Source organism: Mchenga conophoros, linkage group LG20, assembly GCF_057382185.1.
Source record: "Mchenga conophoros isolate Kocher_MC1m ecotype Shallow Benthic linkage group LG20, M_conophoros_male_GT1.1, whole genome shotgun sequence".
Taxonomy (NCBI): domain Eukaryota; kingdom Metazoa; phylum Chordata; class Actinopteri; order Cichliformes; family Cichlidae; genus Mchenga; species Mchenga conophoros.
In genome coordinates, this window is record NC_140545.1 from 25,822,951 (window position 1) to 25,847,628 (window position 24,678).

General features: G+C 41.9%; 1 protein-coding gene across 1 annotated transcript in view; it reads right to left on the reverse strand.

The window, feature by feature from the left end:
• Positions 1-24,678, reverse strand: part of LOC146550937 (sterile alpha motif domain-containing protein 10-like) — a 64,401-nt gene that overhangs the window by 26,399 nt on the left and 13,324 nt on the right. Inside the window, exon 2 of the mRNA XM_085259525.1 lies at positions 8,230-8,414. Coding sequence (XP_085115651.1) covers positions 8,230-8,414 — 185 coding nt within the window. The remainder of the gene's footprint in view (positions 1-8,229; positions 8,415-24,678) is intronic.

The window sequence follows — 24,678 nt, forward strand, 5'->3', positions numbered from 1 at the left end:
GCACTGTTCTTTACTAACAGGGCTTTAACGTAGCCTACATAAAGAGTACTACATGAATAAAGAGATGCTAAAATGGGTGAAGGTAATACAAATAGCACTGTGGTTTCTGATTCTAACAGCTTATTACCCCATTTTCATTTCAACAGCAAAAATCTTGATGAGTTCATATTTATTAAATATGATAATATACATTTTAATAACTAGAATATCCACGTTCCCAGAAAGGATGACCCCACCATCTGTAATAATGATTAGCTAAGCCACAGGAGTGCTGGCATATTAGAGATGAAATCATAAGCCCTTAAGATGCAATGAAGGATCGTTTTGCACAATAACAAATCTGGGAAACGGATACAGGTCTCTATTTGCTTATAAATGCCTCGGCTGTAATAATTAGTTATTGAATATTTTATGACTCACATTTGTTGACATTTATTTAACTGTTCATTATAAGTACTGAAACTGACAGCGAAAGGCATAGATGCAAAGGCAGATGGAGAGGGTGAACAAAGAGGAAAATAAAATGATGAAAAGAAAGAGAAGACAGTGAGCCAGGAGAGTGAAATGCTTATGAGTAATGGCCTTCATTATCAAGGAGCCAGACAGAAGGGAAATGGAATGATCGCTCCCATCATCCCTGCTTGCTCTCCTTTTCCTCCCTTGCTCTTCTCGCTCTGTTTGTTGGCCATCCAGACTGTATCTCCTCTGGCCAGTTCTCTCTCGTCGCCGTTCCCCCCTTTTACGACCTCCCTCCTCCTCCCGAGACCTACTTCTGTCCAGCTGGAGGAGGTCCCTCATTTGTTACATACAGAAGAGGAGGGGGGGGGGGGGGGGAAGGGAGCTGGAGTTGGCGAGGAGGCATATGCAAAGTGGAGACTGTATATAGAGCGCAAGTGTAAGGAGAAATTCAGGATGGAGAGGAGGAAGAAAGAGACAGAAAGGCGGAAAATAGTATACTGTAAATGCAATCATACACTGCAGTTAGCAAGAAGAGTATTTAAATCCCTAAGTGTGGTAAACGCAGCAAACAGATGTGTAGCTACAGACCATAGATGTGAAAAAGTAAAACAGTTGTCTCTGGACTTTTTTGGACACATTTGGTTCTCTTTTTTACAGCACCCAGAAAAAATGGATTTTTGATACACCTCATCCATTAAAAAAGATATTAATACATGTGGTTTCCCTCTGAGGAAAAACTAAGAACTGCACAGACGGCTACTTGTCCATGACATTTATTTAAACTTCCGACCATTCTTTCATGCAAAACTACTTCAGATATCTTGCATGTACTGTGCATTTAAAATCCCTCTATAACATATCATTGAGATTTAGACTTTGCCCTTTTTTCACTAAATCCTTACATAACCCTCCATTGCTTCTGTTTGAGCAAGTCTTTGGTGAACATGTTTATTGTTAAACTGTAGTGTTGCTCTAATGTTTTTTTTAACACACAAGCTTTTTCCTGGCACAGTGTCCATGCAGATTAAATTTGTGCTGTCTCTTTGTTAGACACCTGTACTTTGACAACAAAAGCTATGTCTAGTGGCAGATTTATACCTTTTCCTCCACTTATCCAAATCAGGATTGCAGTGGGACTGGAACTTATCCTGGCTGTCATGCAGGGGGTGCAAGTTGGACAGGGCGAACACGGGGAGACAGAAAAGCATTCACACCTACGGCCAATTTAAAATCACCAATTAGTCTAACAAGCATATGTTTGGACTGTGGGAGGAGGCTGGGATACCCGGAGAGAATGCACAGGGAAAGCATGCAGACTCTGCACAGACTCAGTGTAGGGGAGGAGCCAAGCCTGCTGGTAGATTAACACCAGAACCTTCTTCCTGTGAGGAAACAGCGCTAATCAGGCTCAGATCTTGCTAAGAAAATTGGACAAGTTTTGCTCTCGGGACAAAGTTTCCAGGGTGACCAATCTTGGATAGTTGTTTGAAGTCTTGTATGTTAATCTCAAATAACTACTGAATAATTTGAATATTCCTTACCGGACTCATAGGAATTCTGTTTACATCTTGATATGATGACTCCCCAAAGAATCTCTAATCATTGGCACCTGGAATCTGATTTAAATTTTATGAATTTGAAAGTATAACAAATATAAGAGTGTCCTCAGTTTCTTCCATATAACTAATCTGTTCTTTAAGATTTGCTTGAATTATGAAACAAAGTGTAAATTTAATGCATCACTTGTTTCAGAACATTGCTTTTAACAAACAGCCATTGTTTCAAAGAAATGTTGTTCATTCAAATATGGGATATGTTCACCTTTTTTTCAAGTTGTATCAGCCTTTTAATGTAACTGTGTTAGTAGCCTAAAATGTACTACTGTTCTTTTAATCTATAATTTATTTTTATGACTTCATCTTTCAGAAACTGCCACAAGGGCACATAATAAATTCTAATAACTGAGTATGCTATTAGGTGCATTAATTTATTCAGCAACACAAGTTCTGTCTCTATCTGTTCATCATTTTTTGCATAATTTTTTCTTACCCACCCCATACTCTGACTTTCTCTCTCCACTTCTCTATTGATCCTTCTGTTTGTATCCTCGCACAGCATTTGTCCTCCCAGCGTACTTTGTTCTATCATGTCTCTGATCTCCCCACTTCTACTAGCTTCTCACAAATTTTATCCACCCTCCCTTCCCCCTCCTTCTCACATGTTCACTCCCTTCTATCTTTTTTCTGCTTTGACTTCTGTGCACTGAGCTACTTTTTGTCCATATTAGTGCCTGGGTTTTGGTGCGCGTGGACTTGCAAGTATCTGTGCGCGTACGTGCATGCCCTGCCTCTCTGTGAAGCCGAATCGGGGGATTAGCTTAAAGTCAAGGGAGCGTGGGGAATCCTTAAAAATCACTCTTTGTGACCGATAACGCCTCTCTTCCGATCACTGCCTGTGTCTCTGCGCAGCCAGACCCTGCCTGAGATTGATCAATGACGTTACGCCAATTAGCAGTAAAACTCTGGAGGTGGGTGTAAGTGAATGAGTGAATCGATGTTTTATAGGATGCATGTCATGTACTGTATAATCTGTACATGACATGCATACTATAAATATATCACCTGCTGCCCCTCTCTGCTCTGCAGCATTTCCTACCGTATCTTTATCTCATCACAGGACAGCAAACACTCAACCCGTGTCCTGTATGCTCTCCCCTCTGACCAAACAGCTCTGTTTCTCTTCCATTTACTGTACAAATCTAAAAGTTGCTGTAATGTCATCATATAATTGCATATTTATCCTCTCTTTCCAATCCAAAAGACCCTGACAGATCCTTTCCCTGATTCCTTCATGTCTCTTCACACTTCTTATCTTTCATTCTTCTAGTAACAGTGAACCCCATCCCTTTTCCAGAGCAGTTTCTGTTGCATCATTTAGCACCCCTGTGTCTCCCACTGCTATATCTAGCCCTTTGCATTTGTGTGTTTGAGTGTGTCACTGTGATTCTGAAAATGTTTCAGAAGCTTTTGTGAGTGTCTACTTGATTGTTCCTGTGCAAGTAACTTTGTGTGAGTGTGTGAACTGTCAACCTCTGTCAGCTTTGTGAAACTGCCTTTGGTTGTCCTCAGGACACTGAGTGCGTAAATGGCTTGCACTCATGCAAATATGAACAGTCTCTCAGTGGGTGGACAAAGAGCCAGATGGGATTTTCACAAAGCTTTCTATTTAGCATGAGTCAAACATGTGTCTTAGGCAGGGCAACACATCACCGAGTGGCAGGACAAGGACAATGCAGTCTACAGTATTTCTGCCTCGATGCAAAGCCACTCGTACTTATCTCTGTGTGTTTCGGTGTGAACCACTAGCCTTCACCATCAGCACTACGCCAGTGCACCCGACGGGCTCCAAAGTTATGCTTTACATTGGGAAACTCACAATGTGGTCTGGTTTACTGGCTGAGCTACATCCCTGCCCTCATCCATAGCCACATGCTGTGGCTAGTGACCGAAAGTATAAGACTGCAATTACAAGCAGCAGAGACTAGGTTCCACTTAAGAGTGTCTAACGTATCCTTTGCCGGTAGAGCAGGTGATCAGAAGGTGCACAGAGCAGAGATGATTCTCCTTCACACTGAAGGAAGCCAATTTAGGTTCGGGCATCTGTCCAAAATGCTTTCTGCCCACCTCCCAGGTGAGCTTGTTTTAATCATGTCCAACTGGGAGGAGATCCTCTGGCACGCCCATAACATGTTTCTTTGTTGGCTTGGGAATGCCACAGTGTTTCCATATAGGAAGAGATGAGCTTTAGTGGACTCAATAGATGGATGAAACTCTCAATGAAAATACTAACATGCTGGTGATAGGGTGGCAAATTGATTGCCATGTCTTTCATCCTGGCTTACTATGTTACTACACTGACATGAACTAATTACCATTGAAAAGAAAGTACAGATGTGGTTCGCCAGAATTTCGATATTTCACAAACCTCATCAGGATTCATACCCTTAGACCATGAATGTCTGAAAAAAGTTTCATGAAATTCATCTGGATCAAGCTGTGAACTGACTGACAGACCAACTGTGGAATCTGTAGAACCATGCCATTATCCTGTCTAAAAACCTAGCACTTTGAAAGGAGCCTATGATGCACATTGTACAAGTAGTTTGCGTGTGCCTTAATTTATTACAGCAGACCACGATAATCTAAGCAATCTCATACATGTTCATACATGATAGAAGTGAGTACGTAATACAGAAACATATGAAACAACATACATTGGTGCTATTGGCGCAAAAGTGAACACTATTATATATGTGAGAATAGGGAATATACTCTTTTGTATCAGCTCAGGTCAGAAACTGTCTTCAATAAGGATAGTGGTAAAAATTTTCACTAAGTGGGTTTTTTTTATTTGCCCACCTAGCATAGCGTGAATAAAAGCCTCATTTCCAGTAACTCACTTGGTCCTGCTTTAGAGAAAGGAGACACAGTGGCTTCTATACCTTCCTAGATTGCATTCATTTTATTCCACCTATTCCCCAGTCTCATCTAAAGGTTCACCCACAAGCTGTGAGTCAGACGGCAAAATGAGCCACCCACAAACCCCTCCCTTCACCCCATCTGTCTATCTAAACAGCCAATTCAGGGATGGCACAGAAGGTACGTCAACTACACAATAACTAATTATTTGGAAAATCTAGTCAGAAGACAGATCTCTGTAAGCCTAAACTTAATAAGGCAAAGGAGTATATAACCTCTGTTTCAACATATGCTTTTGCTGACTCCTGTTGAGCCAGCTGCTACTGTGTGCAGACAATATCTAACTTGTTTACAATATAAATTGAGCTGTTTTCAGTGCAATTGTCTACCCGTTGCAACCTTTTTAATAATCATTTCTTGGTGTCTTTCCTTTGCTTTCATTTTAATAAAATTTAAAAAACTGGAATATAGTGCACCGTGGTAAAAAAATGTTTTTAAAAATTACATTTTTGATATAGTTTTTGCATTGAAAATATTTTAATGCTGAGGGCATCTTTTGTAATAATGGCCCCTTTTGTGCATGCATGAACACCAATAAATATCAAAGATTTCTGTCCTCCCACTCTGCTGTCACTATTTTCTGTCTCCACTGACTGAGTGTTTGGATAGCAGTGCACAATGTGTTATATAAGCTTTGTTAAACAGATCAAGAAATTCCCCAGGTCCCACCTTATACAGAAGACAAGCTGTGTTTCACTTAACTGGCTTCCTCATTACAGCTGATGTGTGCACAACCAGTGTAATGGAGCATAATCTAATCATCCTGAGAGAACTGGATACATAGAAAACAATCGACAGTAAAAACGCACCAATATACACCAGTGCTTAAATGTATAGATGTACGAATGGACTCTGAAACACTTTCTGAATGCGCAGGCACTCATTCTCACACGCACACGTATCAGACAGAGCTGGACGGCTCTCCCATTTGTTGAATAATGCATTAAGAGGCTTGTTGCCACAAGGAAATGATAAGCCTTGCTTCTCATGGTATAGAGGAGGTTTAATTATCCGGTGTCTGTGTAATCACATGGAAACAGCTTCCCACTCGTCTTTCATTAGGCCTTTTATAGCCGTTATAGCTGAGTGGGCACTGTTTTATGAATTATTGAACACATTTTGTCGTGCACATGTACATCTTAAGGCCTCAAGGTTGCAAATTTTCTTCAAACCAGTGGTGAGACAGAGCAAATGTCCTCCGCTAGCCTATCTGGTCTCTTTCATTTGAGGAGTAGGAGAAAGGACAGGAGCTGTTGTGTCATGTGCTGGTTTTGGGTAAACACAGACAGAAAACCTTAAAATAGATTTTTTTTCTCTCTCTTTGTTTAGACTGTCTCTGGTGCTGGACAGATGGGATTTCATTTTGCACAAAGTAATGTGTGAAAGAAAACGATGCTCCGGTTGCTGTGCTTAAATGATACTGGTAAGAGCCGCCAGACACACATTCTGCATCCATCAATCAGCAGTGAAACAACTTCAATATGTAGTTTTTATACCAGTCAGTTCCGCTAAAGCTTTGCTGAGCATAAAAAAAGGGGGGCCTGAAAAAAAAAAAACATGATCTGAGACATTTAGGTCACTATAAATTGCATGCTCCTGGGAGTTTATTTCCTGTGCAGTATGTGCTTGCTTGGACTGTACAAGAATAGTTACATCAGAAGGCAGTTCTCACGCCACTCCTGAATTATATAAGTTTTTCTCTGATGGTATCCACCACAGTCTAAGATAATAATAATAATAATAATAATAATAATAATAATAATAATAATAATAATAATGGATACTTTATTGATCCCCATGGGGAAATTTGATGAAGATGAAGATGAGGCGAGCCAACATTATGTAAATTAAACAATTAGTCTTCCTCTTTCCCACTAGACTAGATCGCTTTAGGTGAAGCTCCCGTTGCTTGTGCACATTCCTTTATCTTGCTGTATGATACGTTGTGTGGATAGGTTCGCTGCACCACACTCTTCTGCATGAGCTTAGACACTGTTTTGAAATTACATACATTTTTGTGACATATTATTTACTTCCAAGTTACAACAAAATTATACTCAAAGAAAAAGTATTTTTTCCAAATAATTTTACTAAAGCATTTCATTATAATGTAATGTAATATAACACCATGCAAGTGACATGTAACATTATTTACAGCAAAAATGGACCACAGTTGGCATAGTAAGTAGTAAGAATGCTTTATGTTTAAATGCTTCAATCACACAGGTCTAGAGGCTGGTTAGCGATCATGTAGCAACCACTGGTTGGAGAATACACATTTTTCCTCATGACCAGTGGTTCGAGTGGTTGGTGGCAGTTGCTGTGAATTTGATTGTCAAATCCCTCTTCATGCAAGCCTTTCAGAGACCTGCATGCAAGTGTATTCTGTGACAGATTGGCGAGTGGTTACGAGTGGTTAGCCGTCGCAAAATTGAGTGCACAGGGGTATTTGGTGCTACATCAAAACATCCTTGCAATTGCTTTGATTGCTAGCAGGTTGCTAGGGTCGCCTGTAGCTTGCATGGCAGACATAAACTTGGCTGCAAATACCAGCAAACTACTCATCAAGCACTGATGAATGACTGAAAACTCTGATGCAGTCTGGAAATAAAGGTTTCACTTGAAATGTGTTGGTTGCAGTGGTAGGGTACAACTTTTGCTTTGAAAGCAAACATTCCCTATTTCCAGAGAGTGTCGCACTTTCTCGTGCTTCAGTCGCTCACAGTAAAATGGGGAGTATTTGCAGTATTTCATTCAAACTATATACAACTGTGAGCAAATCAATCGCAAGAAGGTTTTCGGTACAGCACTCTTTTTGCAAACAATCACAAGTGTCAACCAGTTACCTACAGCAACCACTTGGGCATTTCTTTGTGAACAGTGACTGCCGGTCGCTAACCTGTCTCAAGGCATGTGTGACTGAGGAATTGCTATTTTATATCCAAAGAAAGAGAAACTTTAAATTTCTGTATAAAAATGTCATTAAAATGAACTGACAGGAGTAAACTGTAACTGACTGACTGCGCTGACCCTAAGGGTACTGCAAAGTGTGTTGACATAGAGGGGGAGGGATCTTAAATTTGTTTTTCTAAGATGCTAAATTGCCCACTGGCCTTTTTAATTCTGAAAAATAAAAATAAAAATATAAGCAAAAACCCTTCAGAGTTATTCACATGCACTGAAAACACTCCTCCGCATTGCCTTTGGTTTGTGTGTGTGGACATCTTCATACCTGGATGCCCTCTGTGCCGGGCTGCTGCAGTAGTTTGACGGTGCGTGTGTGTGCCGTCTTCTGGCCACGGCCGTCGTGCCAGGTCAGGTTGCTGCCTCCGGCGTGACGCGGCAGCTGGTAACTCAGCTCCTCAGCAGACACCGTGTGCTCCAGGGAGGCACGGCAAAAACTGAAGCTGGACGCCGCTGACAAGAGAGCAAAGAAGAAGAACCAGCAAATGAAACAGAAGGAAACAAGCAGAGGAGAAATAATAGCTACTGATAAGCACTCACTTTGTATTTTCTTTACGAAAGGGGTTTTCATAAGGTCCATGGACTAAGAAACAAGAACATCCAAACCTAACAAAAATAAATGATTGATAATCCTCTAGGAGCTTAACAGGAAGCATTCACCCCAGATTACATGCTGTGTGTTCTGATTCTATAACAGCTACAAACAGATGGCTGTTTTGGTGATGGTGGTGGGCAGCAGTGCAACTACAGTGTGATCTCCAATTATGCTGAGTGCATATTCACAGAGGCACCGCATGATTTCTGGAACTGTGTCTCTCTTTCAGATTAGTCCTTGATTATTTAAATCCTACTTCATGAATATTTTATTTTTCTATCTTTACCCCCGTTCCCTGTCAAGACTAAATGCTTGCTATGAGACACTGAAGCAGACAAGTTGTCAGTGTGGGGTCAGAGTATAGTTCTGTGAAGGCCAAAGGGCATCTTCTACAGTTCACATCAAGTTGAATGAGCTATTTTACTGCGGTTAGTCATCTGTAGCCATGGATTTATTTCAAAGCGTAGACATGCAGTCATTGCTCAGTTTACCTAAGCATTGATTTAATGTGATGTAATGCAAATAATAAGAGGCTAGGCGGCAGGAGGCAGTAGAGGGGTAAAAAGGTCAAGAGGGTGTGTAAACAGAAAGAGAACTGATGACAATTAACTGGTTAACATAGTCATTTTGCGGTAATTTAAAAAAAAAGTGATTGATAAGAAACCTGCTTATTAGTGGTAAATGAGAAACCTTGTTTACATGCAACCACTGATATTCTGTAAATCATTTATACACTCATTCTTGATTATTTTGGTTCAAACAAAAATGAAATAATATTTACGTTTTGACTGCAAGCTCTTTGCCAGTCGAGTAAGATTTGTTTAATTTCCATTTTGTGGTACACTTATTCAAGTTCTCATGAATGCAAACATCAAATCAGACACTAACATGGTTGCAGCTCGGTGCATTTAGGCAGTGTCAGAATGGGGAAGAAAAGGTGATTTAAGGGACTTTTAACGTGACATAACTGTTTGTAACAGATGTCTGGTCTGAGCATTTAACAAACTGCTGAGCTACTGGGATTTCCCCCCCCATCTTTACCATCTCTAGAGTTTCCAATGACTGGTCATAAAAAGAGAAGATATCCAGTGAGCTGCAGTTCTCTGAGTGAAAATGCCTTGTTGATGCCAGAGGTCAGGGGAGAATGGTCAGACTGAGCTGATAGCTAGGCAACAGTAACTCAAATAACCACTTGTTACTACCAGGGTATCCAGAAGAGCATCAGAGAATGCATATGTCAAACTTTGAAGCAGATAGTCTACAGGTATGTGTCCATTCCTGTCAGCTAAGAAAAGGAAAGGCTATAATTCACACACGCTCACCAAAATTGAATAACAATGGAATAATTTTGTCTGGTCAGGTGACTCTCGATTTCTGCTGCAACATTTGGGTGGTGGAGTCAGAATTTGATGCCTGGATAGACTAGAAGAAAGCCAATGACTCAATGGCTCACATGGATCCTAAAATGTCTATAACTATACAAGATCAACATGGTCTTTTGAACAAGTCACCATCAAATGTGGGATATACCAGGATGCTCTGTCATGACTGCTGTTTGGCAAACGGCCTAAAAAACACCCTTAGCCAGATCATCAGCCAGACTGGCTACAGGTACCGAATACAGAATGGAGTAAACATTAACCACCTCCTCTACATGGATAACATCATGTATGTTATAAGTTAAAAACGATATAAATTCTAGGACTAGGATCAACGACATCAAAATGCCATTTAGACTGGAGAAGTGTAGCTGGATCATAACTAAGAGAGGGAAAGTAGTCTGAACTGAGGGGAATGCACTACCAAAAGGCAACACTGCAGACATCAAGGACAGATACAAGTACCCGAGAATCCCACAGACAAATGTGAAGCACTTGAAAAGAGACCACATCTTTGCTGCAACCACCAAATACCTGCAGGGAATAAGGCAAGTCCTGAAGAATCAGCTGAATGGGAAGGACAAGATCTGGGCAATCAATACCTACATCCTACCACTCACCAGATACCCTGCTGGGATAATCAGCTGGCCAAAGGAGGTGATAGAAGCCACCTACATTAAGAGTTTCACCAAAAATGCAGCAATCTGTAACTATAAACTAAGTGGAAGGATGGAGGCCGAGGACTAGCGTGTGTCAGATCCACTATCCAGGATGAGACAACGAACATCCATGACTACATTAGAAAGATGGCCACAAGTGATCACATGCTTAGTAGATACCATGAGAAAGAATAGGAGCAACATCAGGACCCATTATGGAAAGACAGGTCCCTGCACTGTACATACCACCGGCAGATAGAAGAAGTGGCTGCAGCACAAGTATGAGCTCTAAGCACAAGCTCGATAGAGGCACCAAACACAACCCCAGGTGCAGGCTGTATAAAAATGTCCCTGAGACAATCCAGCACATAACAGCAAGGTGCAAGATGCTAGGAGGCAGGGCATACATGGAACACAATCAAGCGACTGACATAGTATACAGGAACATCTGTGCTGAGTATGGCCTGCAAGTCCACAAAAGGTCAAAATGGCACACACCCATAGGGTTGTTAAGAATGACCAAGCTAGGGTCTTGTGGGACTTCCAGATACAGACACAACTGGTGATGGCTATTCAACTGGAGACAGTAGTGGTGGACAAACACTTCTACTTCAAACCACAAGTTTTATCTGACTATGTGAAAACCGTTAGTGAGATGGAGACAGACTTGCTGATGATAGAAGTAAAAGTGAAATGTGGAATAATAAATGTTGTATTCATTACTTATTGATCTGAAAGTCTCTTTACAAAAGAAGAACAAAAGCACGTGCTTTGAGGGAACAACAACAAAAATGCCATCTTCTGTGAATGATTTCTTAAATTCTTTTCCTCATTCGTCCAAAGAGAGAAGGGAGAAACTGAACTGGGCTGAATCTGATCTTTCTGATGTGTTCATCTATCAGTCTACCAATTTTCTACATTTTTTTTCTGTCTTTAAGGGACTTTTGACACTTGGTCATCTTGAAAGAAAGAAAGAAAGAAAGTTCATTAACTAACAAAGGATTATAATCTTTCCATTTCCATATTAGAATTAAATAAAGGCCTGCTGAGACCTGCTGTATGACAGCTGAAAATGGTGGGAAACAGCTGGTTGCAGCTCCGAGTCGGGAGGGGACACTTTTTTTTCATCCTACACGTCGGTCGAAGTGAGCAGTGGTGAATACAGAATTCACACAGCCATGATGGGAAGACTAACAAAAGGGGGTAGAGATGAAAAAGAAGAAGAAAGACCTGTCAGGAATCACTGATGTGTAGCCTTTTCTGCTTCTCTCCCTTCGTGTACGGTTTTCTCCCTCTGTACTCTTGTCTTGCACTTCACTCCTGCTTTCCCCATTTCTGTATGCTGCCACTTTTGTGTCTTCTTAAGCAGTATCTTCCTTGTTTCCCATCTTTCTTTTTCTCACTCACTCTCTTTCAGCTTTCTGGTTGTCAGCTCTTTGGGGTTGTCAGGAAAAACCAGGCCCAAACCTGATGTAATTACTGCCAGTCAGGGGGAGGAGACAGGAGGAAGAAACATGGGAAGCTAAGTGCCTCACAACCCTAAAGACCTGCCAATCTCACAAAAAGAGGCAAGAGAAAGTGCACAAGCAAGAGCAAGACAGAAAACAAAGTGAGGCGGGAGAGCCAAGCTGCAAATTAGCATCAGATTCATGCAAACCGATCAAACTTTATAAAGGTGAAAGAGCTCCAGAAGAAGGCAGGGAGACACATTAATAGACCACAGAACAACTTAATTTTACAAGCTGTTAAAGAGCAAGCTTTCAAGGTATAAGATGTAGCAGACATCACTTTTAACAGGATCGTGACTTCCCTCTGCCACTGAAATCCCACCTTTGCCACATTGCCAGGCCTCACCACTTCCGTTACGTACAAATGAAGACAAACTGCTCATTCTGTGGTTTAATGGACTTTGTAGGCTCTCCCTCCTGGGACAGGATACTGCAGAGAATTTAAGATGAGGCAAAGATGATTAAATATCCATACCTTTCAACTGACATCGCTTTTGAAATGACATTGCACCATATCCCTCTACTGCTTGCTTTTAGGGACGCAAAGCTTTAAGACCATGCACGTGCACTATCATCTATCTGTGTTAAAGCCCTTCAGATCTTTATGATCTGGGGTGATTACCACCCTTACCATTAAAAAAAAGGTGTTATCAGTCACCTTTACTTGTCTGTCTCAGCTTGAATTTGATCTGACTCGACAACCGCACTATCTTCACTGTCCTATTTGTCACTATCTGGTGTTGCATTATCTCTCGCTGCCCTTGCTGGTGACTTTTTTTCACTTCCAGCCGAGGGAGTGTTGAGAAGACAACTAATGATGGAGGGTGGATGGTGGGAGGCAGAATGGAAAGACAAAAGCAAGATATGTGTCTTGTGGGTAGCTGAAAAAGAAGATATACAGTGATGGAGTGTAATTTAAGTCTGTACCTCCAGCTTCACATACTGAGAAAAAAGGTATGTGTATAGTGAAGGTGCCAAAATCAAGGGCAAAGTGTCGGACAGGTGTGTGCGTCTGTTGTGTATGTGTGTGTGTAGAGGACAGGTAGGTCAATATGACTCAGCCCAGTGAAGTGTAACCTCATATCACCTCCTCTTGACGGAGCAGCATATCTGCTGTGAGAGTGGCTGCTAACTCTCAGAGGTATTTCCTTTTGAAAAGGTAATTAAGCTGTTAGGTACAGCACCCAGGAAGGTCGTTCCAAGCCAAATCCCTCAGTAGATTAACATGGCGTCACCGAACATTGCTCATTTGACTCTAAAAAAGAGCATCTAAATGAGTCCATGTGGACTCTTTTGCTGTGTAGGCTTTTTGTTGAAGTTTGATTTCTGCATAACCTTGGCTTCAACTTTAGGATGCATCTGAATATGTGTTTGCTTCATCCTTATGCATGGAGGATGAGGCAAGTGATCCGGTTATCCACCTTATTTCAGGCATCACAGAGACGGTGCCACGGTGTATTTGAGCAGCATGATATTGGCATCGAGTACCTCCCCACCAAACACCTTTTAGTCAACTCTAAGATAAAATTTCTATTTGCAGTCCAAGTTTTATATAAAAGAGGAAAGGAAAAAAAAAATCACAGTTACCCTCATTTCTCTGTAATCTTCAAGCGGGTGAAACTCTATCACACAGTGATTTCATGCCTGTATAACACATTAAACTTGGACTCCTAAATACAGCATTCAGCAGACCAATGCTGCCAACACGTTTACCGATGATCCCAATTTGCTGGTCCTATAGCATGTTAGAGGTAAAGCATGGGGCTATTTACATCTCATCCATTCCACCAGACCCAGTTTTAACCCCAGGAATGAGCCATGAAATTACTTCATTTGAACGAGCAGGAGGGGGGGGGAGAAGAAGAATCTGGTCGCAGCTTTAAAAATAAATATAAAACCCAGGACCCCAGGGTTTTTTCCATGATGCACTGCAGTCTATTATCCGCTGTGACACGAGACATTGTCACAGAGGCTAGGGCTGAGGTTTACTTTTCACAAGCGATCAGTGTCAGGGGAACACACAAACAGAGAATTGGTAGTAAACAATGGACATCCACGACACAGGCTCCAAGTCCCGTCATCAACTCTGATCAGGGCACAGACGAGAGAAATGCCAACTTAATCTGTGTGTCTGATTGTGGGTGTTAGTAAATGCCAGCATACTCACACATACATACATTAATGGGCCTCACAATGCCAGGATGCATACTCATATATTCACACATCTGTACAATCCCCTGTCTGTATTTGTTTAAGCCAGAGGATCTGAGTCAAGCTGCAGAGAGGCTGTATATATGAGGCTGGATTCTGGATTCAAACTGCAGGGCAGTTATGGCTTACAGTGCACAGTGCAGCCAAGAACGCAGCTGGAGTTGCCATTTCTGTTATGATTTTGCCAGTGAGAGCTTGCACTACCCTGAGAGCACCTAACAGAGAATAACAAAAAGCTGCTATAGGAAATGCCAGGCCAACCTTGGTCTCCTCTTTGCAAGCAGTGGTGTGAGAGAGAAAAAAAAAGCTCTGTAATGGTCCCGCATTAAGGACAAAATGACTTTTATTCTCTAACTCTAGCCACCACCACACTCTCACAGAGACAGACAGAACTATTGATTATCCATCACTGTTTCAGAGAACATACAATTACAGATCACTTTAGATAAAACAGGCACAGACACAGACCACCTAACTCCTCCAATCGAGGTCACTGGCTGTCATATCCACTCCTGTTCAAAGGAACTTCCTACATGTTTCACACAAGAGGAAGAAAACGAAGGACTACTAGGAAGAGGAGACAGGATATAAGGGTCTGACACGGTCATGCTCTCTTAAGTGGATGACGAAAAGTAACCCAGAGTATAGGGAGAAATAGAACGTCAGGGAACTAGGCGAAATGGCAATTTACAAATGAAAGAGAATAGATGGAAAATGAAGCTTTAGAGAAGAGCATTAAAATTAATTGCACCAGGAAACGAAGGGGGGGCGAAGAATGAAGGTGTGAACTGCTAAGAAGATGAGTTTGTGGAGATCATGCATGTCTATTGTTTTCTCCCCTTCACAGCCAAGCTCCTGTATGATGACATGGGAGGACAGATTAGATCTCACTGACAATCAATAATCCAGAGTGAATGTCAGAGGCAGAGGGAGGATGAGGAAGGACAAGGGGGAGGAGATGAGCTTGAATAATAGAATTTGAGTTGTGACCAGGGCTGAGCAAACCAGGGAACAGACAAGATGCTTTGTTATAAACAATTTTATAGTAACTACACCCTGAAATGAAACTTAAAACTTGACTTTGGCAATGCATAACTATTCTGGTACCCGTGTGTTTCATTGCAAAGTGATGAAAGGAGCAAAAAACAGCAGCCTGAAAACAAGGATGCTGCATAACGTCAAAACTAGCTCAACACTCAACACAAATGTGTATGAATTTGTTTTCTGTGTATAAAGAAATGTAGTTAAAATCATCAAACTGCCTATTTTGAATCTTTAATTCTGTTACTGTTTTCACATTGTTGCAAACTCAGGTCTCTTAATTGTTTCTGGTTAAAAATCTTTGCTGTGCCATCATCACCGCCTCCACCTTCAAATGTGGAAACACTCATGTGTTGTTTCTGTAAACACACCTTTATTATTGCTTTGAGAGTACATTAGGGCTGCCACGATTAGTCGACTAGTCACGATTACGTCGACTATCAAAATCGTCGACGACTGATTTAATAGTCGACGCGTCGTTTGAAGCTTTGTAAGATCACAAAAGACGCAGGAATGAGTAGTAGGATTTAAGAGTGTAATAACGGACTGAAACAGAAGAGGGCAGCACTGCATGGATGCCAGCTGCCGTTAAACCCTGAAGAAGAAGAAGCTGTGTCCCAGAATTCATAGCGCAGCCCAGCTCAATTTCCAACAACGGCGGCAGCTAGTTAGTTTTAAAATTACTCTTATTATTCTTTTCTGGGTCACAAAATAAACGTAGCTGTGTAAACCTCAAATATTTGCTCAGTTTATCAAGATGCCACATATTTTCAAAAGCGCGCCGACGTTTTCGGAGACGTCTGTTACCCACTAGCTCGATAGCTAGCTAGGCTCACTAGAGCCCGTGAGAACACCGGACTCCCGGCAAATCGTTTTCAAACCCACCGCCTTCTTTCGCTACTCAGGTTAAACATACATAAGTCACTTAGATAACTTAAAAATGTTATTGTTTGGCTTTTTTTTGTATTTTATTTGTTCCTGAGTAAATCGGTTTGGCTGAGATTAAAGTTATAGTTTTTACACAGCTGAATAAACGTCAAGCAGACAACTGATTATCAGAAGTGTGAGATGCTCGAGAATTTACTCCGGTGTCCTGTTATATTTTAGATAGCAAGGAGTTTATTAAACTTCACCGAAACAATCTGTAAAATTCATTAAAATTTAATAAACTATCATCTTGTCTTTATTTTTAGTTAGCACAGACCTTAAACACTTAAAGCTGTAAGCTAATGATAGTTATATATGAGCAGATGCTGCTGGTGCAATATGCTGTACGTTTTACGTCCAATGGATGATGATCTGATTAGTCGACTAATCGCAAAAATAATCGGTGACTAGTCGACTATCAAAATAATCGTTTGTGGCAGCCCTAGAGTACATTATGACGTATTATGTCGTTGAGGTAAGAGGGCTTGTTGTATGGGTCTCATTTCAAGCCCCGTATTTTTACACTTGACTCCGCCGTGGTGCAGTAGCTTTGGATCGTTCACACTTTAAAAATAATCCTCATTTATCTGATACTGACCTTTCTGCAAACCTGTGGCTCATCATCATGCTGTGGCCCCACAGCATATCCACTCTCTCTGACATCATACAAATCCAAGAGTTGAAAAATAAACTTAACCCAAGAATAAGAAACAGTCTGAATCCTGGCCTGACCTCTTTATTTCAAACTTTGACCATATGTAGTTCCCTTTACATTATAAAATGGAAAAGATCCTAACATAAAGGCAACTACAGTAAGACTGTAGCAAGCGGGTTGGTTGTAGTAATTAACTACAGAAAATTATCCTCTGAGTCATTAGCCATTTTCAGTGAAAAACTCAGTGTACATTAACCGCCTTGCACCAAATGCCAGATGGCAAGTAACAAAAGGGTGTGATATTAATAGTATACAGCATTCATACATCATCAAGCTTGTGTGAGTGTGGATTGGTCAGAACTGGCTGACAGAGACCTGGCTGGCATGTGAGGACACTATCCAGCAACTGAAATCACATTACCATGTGAATGTTTCAAATACTGAAAGTAAAGACATTGTAGATCTAGTACTACTTCACCTATACGGCCTACATATATGTACCGTTTACTGTATGACACTTTGGCAGTCTGCAGTAGGCATCCACTTACATAATGAATCCATAGAGTAATCATTACAATGAATCAGTGATTTTCCATTAAAGCCTCAAGTGTCACATGGCAACCAGTATCAGTGTTTATGTACATGTTTGTAAAATATTATTTAACAAGAACTACAGAGGTAACACAGATCAATCTGCCTATTCACATCTACTCAACTGCTATCATTCACAATGTGTGAAAAGCTTTGACAAATGTAATCAAATTAGCCTCATTAGGACTTAGAAATTAATCAAGGGAAATTAGACAAGGCATGAAAATTTACTTGAGGTGCTCAGACCGAGCAAAGCGTGGTATACATTTTCAAATACTCGTGACAGTGGCAGTGGTATCCCCAGGCAGATGTTATAATATTATAACTCAAACATGCAGAACTGTCCATCCAGAATTGTGCACTTTGCTGATTTAATTCCATGTTTAGAATTCACTTTTTCAGATGTTTCAGAGAGAGACCGTTTGTCAAACGTGCCGTCCTCCTCTACGCCACAGGAAATAATCCAAAATAATGATGGAAATGAAATGACATAACGTCTCTGCTAAGAACAAAATTGGCTTCTTAAACATGCGGTGTTTGTTTACAGCTGTTCCCCTGAGTGGCAAAACATCCTCAGTGAGTGGATTAACGGATGCTTGGGTGCAAAATATCAAAGCTCTGAAAAACTCAATTTCCTCCTCAACTTACAACCATGTCCTCGATAAAGCCAGCAGGAAATTAGTCATTTAACAGGTTATCGCAAAACAATAGCAGCATTCATCTCAATGTCAAAATATTATCTTTTCATTTAAAGAGCAGTTTAAGCCTATCACTGGAACCAAGAGCTATAAGCCAGATGGCGTGCTAATGAACTCTAAAGTGGTTCAAGCAATGAGACTAATAGGTTTTCTCGTTATTATTGTTTTGTTTTTTCCTCTAAATTGAAATTAAAGAAGCAATTTGAAAAAGCAAAATGCAGTATGGTAGTAGTTCCCAGTTCACACATACCTTCAGTGATAGCCTGAAAGGCTGTCCGGCAGGAATTTGCTAAACTTTGTCTGCTGATCATAGAGAAATCCTCTCTTCATACTATTACACGATAACTCCATATGGAGGTGGTGATCATCCACAAATGGCCTGTATTTTATATAGCGCTTTACTAGTCCCTAAGGACCCCAAAGCGCTTTACATATCCAGTCATCCACCCATTCACACACATATTCACACACTGGTGATGGCAAGCTACATTGTAGCCACAGCCACCCTGGGGCGCACTGACAGAGGCGAGGCTGCCGGACACTGGCGCCACCGGGCCCTCTGACCACCACCAGTAGGCAACGGGTGAAGTGTCTTGCCCAAGGACACAACGACCGAGACTGTCCAAGCCGGGGCTCGAACCTGCAACCTTCCGATTACAAGGCGAACTCCCAACTCTTGAGCCACGATCGCCCACAAGGGTTAAAAGCTCCTGGAGTGATGCAAGGGAGTCTGTGCACAAGCTGCCACTCATAAACACACACACAGTGGCCTACAGTGGTGAGTATGAGCCGCACTTATTTGTGATTGTCATGTGGTCTGTAAATCAATGCAGTGCACTCACACTGCGGTCTGGGTTCAGTACTCAATATGTTATTGAGTGTCCTTAAAGCTTTACTGTCACACAAACCCCGCTTTTGCTTATGTATGTCAGCACTCATGAAGCCTTCGCCACATATTAGAGAGGAAACATCGGAGCATAGCGTGGCCATAATAACCATTCAATAACACACAATGTACAAGCACACCCACACACACACACACACACACTATTCTGCATAAATAAACACAAAGGTTATTGAACACCAGAGGATTTGCAAACAAAGAGGTGAATAAATGACCATTGTGAGCATTAGTTGATAATCTGCTCTACACCATCCCTGAATCCATACAAAGACGCCAGGATGAGGGGATAAAAGATGATAAAGAGGAGGGGGGAGTAGGCTTATCAAAAGAGTGGAGAGCTGGTGTGGGGGGGAAAAAGAGATAAAAGTTAATGCTCTGCAGAAGCTAAGAGGTAAACAGAGAAAGACAAAAGAGCACAGTGAGGCGAAAAGGAAAATGTGCCAATGAATCTGGAGCTGAGATAGATGGGTCGAGACTGAAGGCTCCAGACAGGGAGTTAGTTTGCAAGCAGCATGAATGATTAGAAACTCAGCAATAGAGGCGGTGATAGTGTTAACACTTCTGTCTGCCAACTGAAATATAACTCAGCGCTTTGAAGTTTTAAAAGTTTGTTGCAATGCTCATGTGATGCGATCCAGGAGGCTTCTTCTAATCTTTCCTGGAGGGGAGGGAAAGGAGAAAAAAAAAGAAAGAAAGAAAGAAAGAAAGAAAGAAAGAAAGACAGAAAGAACCACTGGCAAAAACAATCAGACACAGCCATGAAATTACTCTCCTCTTTTTTTATCTGTGCATTAGTAGTGAGACACAGAGCATGTAAACCTTTGCCCGCTTTCTTCATCCTTTTAAAGTGTGCCATTTGAGTTTTAAAAAGACGCAATAAAACCAAGGTTTTCGTCAGCAGCCGCAGCAGGTGTTTTCTGCGTGAACGTGAGCTGTCTGCCTGCGCCATCCTGTACGGATAGCTTGGCAGAAGCCCTCGCGGAGCTTGCTTGATTTCAGTATAGCAGCATGACAAATTAGCTCACACCTGGGGGCACTCGCCCATTCTCTGGTCTCTGTCGGTCCTTGTAGTCCCACCTGTCTCTGTAAGTCTCTGTACCATGTTGAGCTGATTGGGGGTCTGTCTCTCGCAGCCTAATTGCCATGTTATCAGCTCCACTCCGGCACTGCCACTTCGCCCAGGCCTTTCAGTCAGGTGGACATGCCAATTACTGCTCTTCTACACACACACACACACACACACACACACGCACATGCACACACACTTGTTCTTGCTCACTCAAATAGCTTCCGCAGCAGCTGATACATAGCGGGTAGTTTGGAATAAAAAAGGGGAAAGGAATCAAATCTCTGCACCACCTCTATGTACACATGCAGAAAAATACACACACCAAATCTAATAAAGTCTCAGCAGGAGTTTCTTGTCAGGGCCAAAGATCCCCGGGGTACCTTTCTACTTTCTCTCCTCTTAATCCTTTACTCCAAAACACACACTTTGTACCTATTTCATTTCTTGCCTTCCCTTCTTCTTATGGGCATTATTCAGCAGTTTGAAATTGCATGCATTCTCTTAGTTTCCTTTCTAGGAATGAATTGACATCAGTGTCATGTCTAGAGATTGGCAGTAGATGGAAATGTCTCTCTCCATCTCCTACTAGCAGCTCTAAAAGGTCCAAAACCAAAATGTCAAAATAAAAGCAAAGTCGTGGAGTTGCACTTCAATTTTCAGACTGTGTATTATAACGCATAATAAACAGTCCCTGTTTTATGGCATTTGGATTAGTGGTTCTATGTAGTCTTGCTGACAAATAAACACACACATACACACACACACACACACTCAAACTGCAATTATCACATATGCATTGGTGGAGGAAATAAAACTGTCAAGGTTCAAGCCTGTGCTGAAAATCCTCATTTACCGTCACCCTCCCTGAAACTGAGAAACAGAAGCACATGGATAATATTTATATTGCATTTCATAGAGAGGCAGTGTAATTGAATGGGCTGAAATCCACAGCTACAATAGTAATAATATCTTGAGAAGAAACCAAATTCTCTGCTGTCGTGCTCTGTGTTGTTAGTGTTGCAGAATTGCCTCAGTGTCAAGCCAAGTACAGGCCGTAATGCACAACATCTGCCTAGAATTCAGTATTCTTTTCATTTCACCTGCCCCATAGATGAGGGTGCCTTTGCCTGCCTACACAACCTGCACTATGCACGGTTCTTTTGATGCATTTTCCTTTGGTTTGTTTCACTTATAACATTGAGCTCATACTAGTGCATCTCAAAGAGGTAGAATATCATGAAAAATGTATTCTGTTTTTGTAATTTCATTCAAAACAGTAAATTATTCTGTATTCAAGTGAAGTAACATATCAAGTGAAATATTCTCTCTTTTTTAAAAAAGAAATTGTTGATTATGGCATATAACTAATAAATAAGGGACCAATCAGCCAAGAATGTACAGGCACAGGTGTAATCTTCAAAAGATGGGTTTTATTATACCCCAAAAAAGACGTTACTACAAAAATTTACAGTAATGGAAACAAACTATTTTAAGGACTAAGTGGGCCCATAAAAGATGTCAAACAAAGAAAACAAGAAAACAAAATTCTACTCAAAAAATACTTAGCAACTTATATAGTAACTGAATAAACCATTTTAAACATCAAAGGGAAAAACCACAGACACAATAGCTAAACACATTGCAAGAGGACACCCCATTCTCCTGTGTGGTCACCAGATGGTTAAGTCCATTTGTTGGCCTCTGCACTTAAACCAGCTCTGCCCTCAGCTTCCTCTTTTACTTAAACCAGGAAGGACTGGAGCAGCAGCCAGGCAACTCAAACATATACCCATAGTATCCTGACAAAAGCAAACCAAATTGTGCACCATCATTTGAATTATTGCATACAGTTGTCATGTATTGAAACAAACTAACCAGATTAAAACCTTGTGCTGTATAGCTTCAGTGGCTTTAAATTAGCGTCATGCAAAAGTGAGATAGAAAGGTAAATATGAATATTACCAGAGTACTTCAATCACACTAATGGAAATCACCAAATTCAAATTTCAAATTCAAATTTTATTTGTCACGTACACAGTCATACACAGTACGATATGTAGTGAAATGCTTGGACAACTGCTCGTGACCTAAAGAAAACAAAAAAGGAAAAGGCTATGAATAAGATAGGAAATAAATATGAAAAATTAAAAAGGGTAAATTTAACTAGGAAGGAATAAAATATAAATTAAGGTTAAAAATGAAATAACTGTACAACACAAATTAGAATGAAGGGTAAATTTAACTGGGAGAATAAGATAAAATATATAAATTAAAGTTGAAAATAAAATAACTGTACAACAAAATACACAATATAGAACTATATAAGAATGTATGAGAAATATAAATAAATATATACACAATAACAGCAGCATATACACAATAACAGCAGCGTGATTTAAGTAATGAAGTGAAACAATGTCCAGAATGTCCAGTGTGTGTAAGAACTGTATGTGTGGGTCAGTACTGTGTGGTGGTGTGATTGAGAGACCGTATCGCCTGCGGGAAGAAGCTCCTCCTCTGTCTCTCTGTGTTGGTCTTCAGGGAGCGGAATCGCTTTCCTGACCTCAACAGAGAGAACAGTCTGTTGTTGGGATGGCTGAGGTCCTTCACGATCTTCCTGGCCTTGGTCCGGCACCGCCTGCTGTAGATTGAGTGCAGGTCAGGGAGCTCGGAGCGGATGGTGCGCTCAGCTGACCGCACAACCCTCTGTAGAGCTCGTCTGTCCTGCATGGTGCTGTTCCCGAACCAGGTTAAGATGTTTCCCGTCAGGATGCTCTCTATGGTGCAGGAGTAAAAGTTCCTGAGCACCTTGGAGGGCAGTTGGAAGTCTCTCAAGCGTCTGAGGTGGTAGAGACGCTGACGGGCCTTTTCACCACGGTGTTGATGTGACAGGACCATGACAGGTCCTGCGTGATGTGAACTCCGAGGTATTTGAAGCTGTCCACTCTCTCCACTGGGCACTCGTTGATGACGGGGGTCTGGTAGTTCCTCTCCTGCTTAGTGCTGAAGTCCACTATCAGCTCCTTTGTCTTACTGACGTTTAGAAGGAGGTTGTTCCTCTGGCACCAGTTCTCCAGATTCCTAATCTCCTTCACGTAGGCCGTCTCGTTGTTATCAGAGATCAGGCCCACCACGACGGTGTCGTCAGCAAACTTGATGATGGTGGTGGAGCTGGTAGTGGCCACACAGTCATATGTGTACAAAGAGTACAGCAGGGGGCTCAGAACACACCCCTGGGGGGCTCCAGTGCTGAGAGTGGTGGAGGCTGAGACATGTCCGCCCATCCTTACTGCCTGTGGTCTGCCAGTTAGGAAGTTGGAGATCCACAGACACATAGATGAGCTGAGTCCCAGATGCTCCAGCTTGGTGGTGAGTGTGGAGGGAATTATGGTGTTAAATGCAGAGCTGTAGTCTATGAAGAGCATTTTAACATAATTCCCCCTTCTAGTGTCCAAGTGAGTGAGTGATGTGTGGAGGAGATGAGAGATGGCATCGTCTGTGGAACGATTTGGACGGTAAGCGAACTGTAGTGGGTCCAGTGTGTCTGGTAGTGAAGAAATGATGAAGTCTCTGACCAGGCGTTCAAAGCACTTCATCACTACTGAGGTGAGGGCTACAGGGCGATAGTCATTGAGAGAAGCAGGGTGGGGTTTCTTCGGGACAGGAACAATGATGGACTCTTTGAATCATGTGGGGATCACCGACTGAGATAGAGAGATGTTGAATATCTCAGTGAACACAGGAGCTAGCTGGTATGCGCAGTCTCTGAGGATACGACCTGGGATGCCGTCTGGTCCTGCTGCTTTCCTGGTGTTCACTCTCTTGAAGGCTCTCCTTACTTCATGCTCGGAGATGACGAGCACGTTTCCGGTGCTGGCAGTATCTTCCTGTCTGCAGCCGTTAGCGCCGCTAACACTAGCATTGTTGGAGTCCTTAGCTGCAGCCTCGAAGCGAGCATAGAAAGTGTTCAGCTCGTCTGCCAGAGTCACGGCCGCGTTCGTCATACCGGTTGTTGGTGCTTTATAGTCCGTTATTGTCCTTAGTCCCCGCCACAGGCTCCTAGAGTCACTCTGTTGGAGTTGTGACTCTAGTTTCCTCCCGTAGCACTGCTTCGCCTCTTTCACCGCCCTCCGCACGTTATATGACGCGGCTTTGTACGGGTCCATGTCCCCCGTCATGAGTCCCGTGTTGTAGGCAGCGGTGCGGGATCTCAGAGCGTCGCGGATGGTTTTATCCACCCACGGCTTCTGGTTGGGAAACGTTGTGATAGTCTTTGTCTCCACGGTATCATCCGCTAGTTTCCCGATGAATCCCACAACCGCTTCCGTAAACACGTTGACATCATCATCGGAGCTGTTTCTGAACATGCCCCAGTCTGCGTCATCGAGTGCGTCCTGTAACACGGCCACCGATTGATCCGTCCAGCGCGCGACCTTCCTCTGAACCGGAACTTCCTGTTTCAGCCTTTGTTTGTATTTTG